The sequence below is a fragment of the Sinocyclocheilus anshuiensis genome, unplaced genomic scaffold (genome assembly GCF_001515605.1).
Source record: "Sinocyclocheilus anshuiensis isolate Anshui unplaced genomic scaffold, SAMN03320099.WGS_v1.1 scaffold205, whole genome shotgun sequence".
NCBI lineage: Eukaryota > Metazoa > Chordata > Actinopteri > Cypriniformes > Cyprinidae > Sinocyclocheilus > Sinocyclocheilus anshuiensis.
Genome location: NW_015536497.1, coordinates 735,692 through 743,440, shown reverse-complemented (window position 1 = coordinate 743,440; position 7,749 = coordinate 735,692). Strand labels below are relative to the sequence as shown.

Below are 7,749 nucleotides of genomic sequence, written 5' to 3'. Positions count from 1 at the left end.
GATAGATAGATAGATAGATAGACAGACAGATAGATAGATAGATAGATAGATAGATAGGCAGACAGACAGATAGATAGATAGATAGATAGATAGATAGATAGATAGATAGGCAGATAGACAGACAGACAGACAGACAGACAATGTGATATTTGGTCTCTTACATCATAGGTGACCTCTTCTACCTGGTCCGTCTCCATAAGGAACATTTTGCTGACCTGTTCACAAGGGCCTTGCAAAACTCTGAGCGCCAAAGGATAGTCATTAGGCTTCAGCTGATGTCTCTCTGAGAGCAGGGACAGAAATATGAACTCAGGGGCAAAGAAACTGCAATATGATGCATTTCATCTCAGTTCGGACGTACCTCCACTCGTGTGGATGATACAGAGGCTGAATTCATCCGGACTGTTCTCAATCTTGAACTTGTAAAGCAGCACTCGCATGACCTGTGCTGTCGTCATACAGCTGTTGATGCGGACATTGGTCACAGAGCCGAATGCTGGGGTAAAAACTGCCGTCTGTTTGACAGAAACAAGTGTGAGCAAAAGCATGAGGGTTTAATAACGTGCATACAGTTCACGAAACACGACGCCCACCTTGTGGTTATAAAAGTGGCCGTTGAAGGAGCATCGGTTTCTCTTGACTCTCCTGATTCCAAGTCGTCGTCCGTTAATTCTCCTTCCACAGACATCACTCTTGGTCCTGGGGAGCCGATCGGAGTGTGTCGACTCCTGCTGTTCCTCACCTGCCAGATGAGATGTAACAAATCCAACGAGACAGACACAGTCGTTCAGATATGATGCGTAGACAGTGAATACTGTGAAGTTTAAAAAAATAAATAAAATAAATAAAAAATCAAGAATGTATTCACCTGCCTCTTCCTTCTCTTCGCTGAAGTCTTTTGATTGGTCGTCTGCTGTAGTGGCCTCACTGGAAATAGACAGCTCATTTGTTTCATTAATTATTGATTATCTGTAAAGTTGCCTAAATTTTCCTTATAATAAGCAGCACAACTGTTTTCAATATTGATAATATTTCTTTATCAGCAAATCTCAGTAATAAATTACATTTTAAAATATATTTTAAAACTTAATTTATTGTAATAATATTTCACAATATTAATTTCACTGTTTTTGATCGTGCAGCCTTTGTGAGCATAAGACTTATTTCAAAAACTTTTAAAATTCTCACTGCCCCTAAACTTTTAAAGTAGTGTAAAAGTTTTATGTAATTTTATAAAATGGATAGTTCCGGTCATTGATTCTGATTGGTTGAGCCGCGTTCGAAGCTGTTGTAAATTACTCTACAAACATACACCTTTGTTTACTTCTGTGTGTTGCTCGGCAACCACTTTGTTGGAACCACAATGGTTTCTGAGGAACTACATTGTTTGGTGAAAGAATACTGTTTTTATTTATATCATTACACTTTATTTGCTCTGTTTTATTCTGTGAAACCTTTCTACGTTTATGGAATAACCGTTTTATAAAAGCAATAAGCCCCGTGAAGCCGTGGTTTACAGTGAATTTATAACAGTTAAGGGGCTTCGAGTCGTGCCTAACAACGCCCCTTAGCTGTTATAAATTCACTGTAAACCACGGCTTCACGGGGCTTATTGCTTTATTAAATTTCTATCACATTAGTTCAACACATAATGGTTAAGTATATAATTGTGGCTCTGCTTTCTAAACTACAAACATAAATGTGCATTTTTATTCTAGTTCCATTGTAAAAGCAAAACAATGAACACGTTTTTGATTGTTTTTACAAACTGAGGCATGAAATTAATTTCTGTGGTAATTCACAGATATTGTCAAGGTAAACTTATATAGGCTATAACCCAAACCATTAACCCAAAAGCACCCTTAAAAAATAATATATATAAAAATGAAATAATTCAAAATATCAAAACAAAAACTGTTAGATAAAAAATACATATCTAATCCTTCTTTGCATTAAAAATGTGTGCAGGACTGTTTTGTATGTATCAGCTTCTGCTTTGTGGGTTAGTGTGTCGTAATATCTGACTTGAGTGTGTTGATGTCCGTTTCGGCACTCAGAGATGTTAGTGAGGGGCGTGGCCTGCCTGCCTCCTTCTCGTCCTCCATCTGCAGTCTGATTGGCCGCCTCACGCCCCAAAAAACATTGAGTAAACCCTCTATGATCAACTCTCCTTCCTCCTGTGAAAATCACATAACACTTATGTCATCAGTTATATGGCATCAATACAACCGGCTGTAATTTACCAACTGACCGACTAACCTCTCTGTGTCTCAACTGGAGGGCTCCTCCTTTGTAATAAAGGTTGTATGTGTTAAGGTTTGAGAGGAGAATGCTCCTGCAACCAAAAAGGAAAAAGGAAAGGAAGTCAGGTTTATGAGAACGGTGAGAGCAAGAAACCTTGCAGTAACACAGCAAAAAGCACTTACTTGCTTACAAATTTATTTTCGCCAATCTGGACCTTGTCTGGATCCTCACTGTCCATGTCGAGTCAGTAGAAAAACACTAGGAAGGCCTGTAAAGAGTGAAGGGATGAACTGAAAAAGGATGTTTGAAAACTTCTCCTCAGAGAAAAAAGTCAAGGAGAATCTCATGACTTTTAGCCTCATAATCGCAAAAGGACTCCAGGCAAGATTCTCACACACAGAAACACACAAGCTGGATAAAAGATGAGCTGAACTGTCCTACACCACACTGTTAAACTATTAACGGCTGTAAACACACTTTTAGGTAAAATATTTTATATTTTACCATGATTTACTGTGACATATTTCATTCTTTTTACTGCTGATGCAAAAGTAATGAACAAGAAATTACTAATACATCACAACCAAGCAATAACGTCACAGAATTTGCACTTACACACTTAAAAATATAGGTTCTTCATTGGCATATGGTTCAATGAAGAACCTTTACAGTGATAATTCACCCCGAAATGAAAAGTCTGTCACCATTAACTCAATCTCATGTTGTTCCAAAACTGTATTTCTTCTGAGAAGATATTCTTAAGAATGTTGGTAACCAAACAGTTATGGTTACCATTGACTTCCATTGGATTTTTTTGTCTACACATTGTTTGGTTAATATTCTTCAAAATATCTTCATGTTCTACATACAGGTTTGGAATGACATGAAGGTGAGTAAATAATGACAGAAATTTATTTTTTGGGTGAACGATCCCTTTACATCCATGGAACGTTTCCATTACATAAAAGGTTCTTTTAAGAACTGTTCACTGAAAGGTTCTTTGAGAAACCAAAAATAGTTCTTCTATGGCATCACTGCAAAAAAAAAAAAAAAAACCTTTTGAAACCTTTGAAAGAGTATAGAGAGCTGAATTCAGTTTTTAAACCAACATTTAATCTACTGTAAGTCAGTTTATCTGAATTGATATTTGGTAATTTAAAGGTCAAGATGACAAAGCAGGTGACTTACTGTACAAGCAGCACGAGGGAGAATCCAGCAAAGTCAGTGAAATCAACTCAGACTCTGGCACACACATCAGAAGATGTGACTGTACCAGTCAGCAAACGTGGAAGTCTTGGAAGTCAGTTGGTCAGCATGAAAACAGCTGTGTCGCGGATGAAAGTGTGCCGTTGACAAGCTAAAGGAGTCTCTGCCCCTCCCTGTAAGACTCTTCCTCATTGCAAAGTTCAGTCAGGAAGTCACAGCTATTTTCACTCGGGTCAGACTTCCTCCCATACGCCACAGATATGTACACACTGCCCCCAACCACAATTCAACATGCACACCAAGATAATTACTAGCACAGATAGCCAACGTTCGAATGGTTTGCTGAGCCAGACAGGACGCACACTTGGTCGAGCACATAAACAGGCCTGAGGATTGTCCATTGGGGCAAATGTTAACACCGTCCCTTGAATGCAAGACTAGTGAACACAATGTTCTTGACTTAAAAGAAACGTGCTTACCAAATAAATGAAATTAACAGCAATATGCATCATGTAAACATCTTTGTATATTAGTCTTTAAAATACAACTATTGTGAGTGTTGGATGAGTCAGAAGGCATAATTTCTACTGAATTTACTTTTTTTTCTGAAATCTTAACCAAGTGTATTTCATTCTCAAAATACAATGGTTTGATTCTGTGGAGGCACGTCTAATATAGTGAATTGAATTGTTTCTCTGTGTTTAAGGAACCAGGTGACCCAGAAAAAGAGGAAGCTTTATAGGTTGTGATGTGAATGGCATCAATTTTACTGTATGTTTTGACTCATAAGCCAGAGTGGAGCTAAATAAAGAGGATAGAGAAAGGGAGAAGGAACAATGAATTGATGCAAAGGCTTCTTTCACTTGTTCCTGCTTAAACTTGCATCTGTTCCTCTGGTAACAAGCCGGTTTGAGCACAGCATTGCCACCTTGTGGAAGCTAATAGAATTACAAATTGATTCATGATGTCTTGGTCACAGTAATACTGTTTAAAATGTTTTTACAGCAATGAAAAATTTGGACATGTAAGCCACATTTAATTTTGTAAAATGAATAATATCAAACTATCTAATGCAAGCCTCTAATGTTTATGCCACTCGTCGTTAAACACATTTAATACATTTAACATAGCACATTTAATTACTTTTTTGTGTTCCTTTTTTGTCATGGGAAATAAATGGAAGAATTTAAGCTATTCCTTCCAAATTAATAAATAATAAGGGTTAATAATATTATTAATAAATAATTAAAAATAAACAAATAGTGTAGATTGGTACTGGATTAATGCTAAGTCATTTATATCTCTTTGTTAAAATGTATATTTAATTAATTAATATTTATTTTACATAACAATATTCTGTGCCACACCATTGAATATAAATAAATGTATGAATTTAAGCCCAAAATTAAATAGCTTCCAAATTAAAACCAAATAAATAAATAAACATAAAAATACAATTTATTGTCTGGATTAGTACTTGACTAATGCAAATCTCTGATAATATTTTTGTCTCTCTTTGTTAAAATGTATATTTAATTACTTAATATTTATTTAACAGAAAATACTGTCACACCGTTGAACTTGTCATGGCAAATAAATGGAAGAATTTAAGCATATTCCTTCCTTCCTTCCTTCCTTCCTTCCTTCCAATCAATCAATCAATCAATCAATCAATCAATCAATCAATCAATCAATCATGAATAAATGAATTGAATGAATGGCTAAGCATTTCCCTCATTTCTACTACAGCCTCACTGTGTATTTTTATGAATTTCACATAATTTACTTATTAAATTATGTGAAATAATAAATAATTTTATGCACATCATGGAGCCATTCACAGATGCCTTTATTTTTGTAAAAAAAAAAAAAAAAAAGGCAAATATGCAAAAGTTCATTTATCTAGGCAGAAATCAACCAGTTTAAGAGCACAGATTTATCTACATATATACAAATGAGCATTTACAACCTGTCTTGAATGCTTAAGGTTAAATTGAGACACATGCAGACGGCCCACATCTTGTTGTTAAAGCATTCAATGCAATCAATCATAATATTCATTCACATGCTACAGATGATATGCAAGGCCTAGGTACAAAACACAAGTGTTTCTAGAGAGTCCCCGTGGAGCGCTTGAGGACTAATGGAACGATGCTGAGAGTCGATGTGGAAAAAGAGCCAGAGGATCATTCTGCACTTCATGCTGTGATCTAGATGACATTCTCAAACAGCTGCATGGAGCTCATAATGTTCTCGTCCTAATAAAACAGCAGAGGCAGTAAAAGTGTCAGTCACAGATTGTTGCTGACAGCTTCATGTTAGAGAGAGTTTAGAAAATGTCTGGCTGTCACACGCTGACAGTGAGAGCCTCCGTATCAACATAAATCAGTCCAGTGTTGACATTTCTCTGACATTAACTCTGATGCTTCTGTCTATGCATGGTGAACAACCGCAGATACTTCTAGACATGACTTCAAAACAAAAGCATTTAAAGGGGTCATTTTTTCTTCTTCTAAGGTTTCACTTAATATATATTGTTAGTCAAGATTTTTTTGTACCAAAACAACGGATTTATTATTTCATGACCATTTCACATTGTCTTTTTGACCAGGCTGTTTATTTTTGTTTATTTTCTACTGGCAAACTAATTAATCACTAATTAATATTCATGAGTTAAGCTGATTTATTATGTGCTCACGCCTACTTTTCAGTTCAAAATTGGCATTGTTGATATGCAAATATAGGTTAATATTTCTTGTAGCTCAATTTTTAATAAATTTCATTAAATAATATCAAACTATTGTTCAAAGATATAATCATATTTAACTATCAATCCAAGTGGCATGCTTATGTATAATAATAATAGTAAAAATAATTATAATTATTATTATTATTATGCATGGTGAGGTACTGCAGATACATAAAAACAAGATTAAAGGGGTCAAATTATAAATATACATTCCTCTGAGGTTCACTTGTGTATAATGTTAGTCCAGATTTTTTGTGACAAAACTATTCAGAATTTAGTATTTCATGCCCATTTTCCATCCTCTTATACAATAAAATTTGGATTGTTGCTGGCCCTGTGTTAACTATTTCAAAAGAATTTCCGAATTTGTTGTTTTTGTAGCTTAGTTTTTGATAAACGTCCTTTCTGGACTAGAGAGGAAGTTTTGAGTTACAGTATTTTCATATTAGCTAAAAATGAACTCTTCCATTTCAAAACATTAAGAAAAGTTTTGTTTCTTATGATATGACTTCTTTAAGTCTGGCCTACCTTCTGACAGGTCTCTATGAACTCATCAATGGTTACAACACCATCTCTATTTCGGTCCATTTTCTGAAACAAACATGTTTTCAGAGTTCAGAGATGATCATGGCTGGCTGACATAATTTCTATGGGACTGTTAAAAGTTTGTTACCTGGAAGAATTTCTCCACGTGTTCAAATGCAGCATCATCTTTTACACAAGGAAAGGTGTACCTGCCCACAATGTCATAGATGGACTTCATGATAGCCAGCATTTCCTGTAGAAAGTGAATGTTAATCGCGGTAACAAATTGTACTAATGTAACAATGTTAACTGCTGTTTTGTACCTCTCTGGTGATGTAGCCATCTTTATTAATGTCATACAGGTTAAAGGCCCACCTCAGTTTCTCTGTCACAGAACCTCGAAGCAGAACAGACAGGCTGATTACAAAGTCCTGCCAAAACACACAATTTACAATTGATTAAAGAACAAAACTAAATGTATTATTGTCAGTTGTGATTATCTGTTGGACTAACACTTATGTTCTGTTGATATTGAACCTAATGACGGAAGTGTAAAAATAACAGTAGTAATTAACCTCTTTTTTGTTCTTCTGATATAAATCTAGTAGACTGATATTATTGTTAATCTTCTGATTTACAGGAATATAAACATTTGAGTTGAATACAGTAATATAAGACGGAGCTGCAGTCTTTCAAATGATAATTTTTTTTAAAATGGCTTGCAATTTTTTAATAATGTTCCTTACCTCAAAACGAATAGAGCCATTTTGGTCCATGTCAAAAGCATTGAAAAGGAAGTGTGCGTATGTGGTTGCATCTAGAAAAAAGAAGTGATTAACTATATTCTTGATATTTGGATTTTATTACGTAAAAATTGGACACACCTACTCATTCTTTATTATGACTTTTATAGTTTTTCTAATAAGAGTCAAGTCATAAAAAGAAAACAAAAACAAAACAAAAATGCTGAGTAATATATATATATATATATTTAAAAAACTAAACTAAAAAAAAAATGCTGAATA

General features: G+C 34.8%; 2 protein-coding genes across 4 annotated transcripts in view; both read right to left on the bottom strand.

Annotated features, from left to right (window-relative positions):
- Window positions 1-3,967, bottom strand: part of LOC107687490 (ras association domain-containing protein 2-like) — an 8,247-nt gene extending 4,280 nt beyond the window's left edge. The window contains exons 1-8 of the mRNA XM_016484853.1: window positions 3,433-3,967; window positions 2,427-2,512; window positions 2,260-2,335; window positions 2,026-2,177; window positions 869-927; window positions 594-742; window positions 362-515; window positions 162-283 (exon numbers count right to left, since the gene is read on the bottom strand). Coding sequence (XP_016340339.1) covers window positions 162-283; window positions 362-515; window positions 594-742; window positions 869-927; window positions 2,026-2,177; window positions 2,260-2,335; window positions 2,427-2,482 — 768 coding nt within the window. The 5' untranslated portion in view covers window positions 2,483-2,512; window positions 3,433-3,967. The remainder of the gene's footprint in view (window positions 1-161; window positions 284-361; window positions 516-593; window positions 743-868; window positions 928-2,025; window positions 2,178-2,259; window positions 2,336-2,426; window positions 2,513-3,432) is intronic.
- Window positions 3,968-5,362: 1,395 nt separating this feature from the next.
- LOC107687448 (calsenilin-like) overlaps window positions 5,363-7,749 on the bottom strand; it is a 21,189-nt gene continuing 18,802 nt past the window's right edge. For all 3 annotated transcript variants that reach the window (XM_016484805.1, XM_016484813.1, XM_016484821.1), the window contains 5 exons: window positions 7,471-7,541; window positions 7,048-7,155; window positions 6,873-6,977; window positions 6,728-6,790; window positions 5,363-5,708 (listed from right to left, as the gene is read on the bottom strand). In XM_016484805.1, coding sequence (XP_016340291.1) covers window positions 5,661-5,708; window positions 6,728-6,790; window positions 6,873-6,977; window positions 7,048-7,155; window positions 7,471-7,541 — 395 coding nt within the window. In that variant the 3' untranslated portion in view covers window positions 5,363-5,660. The remainder of the gene's footprint in view (window positions 5,709-6,727; window positions 6,791-6,872; window positions 6,978-7,047; window positions 7,156-7,470; window positions 7,542-7,749) is intronic.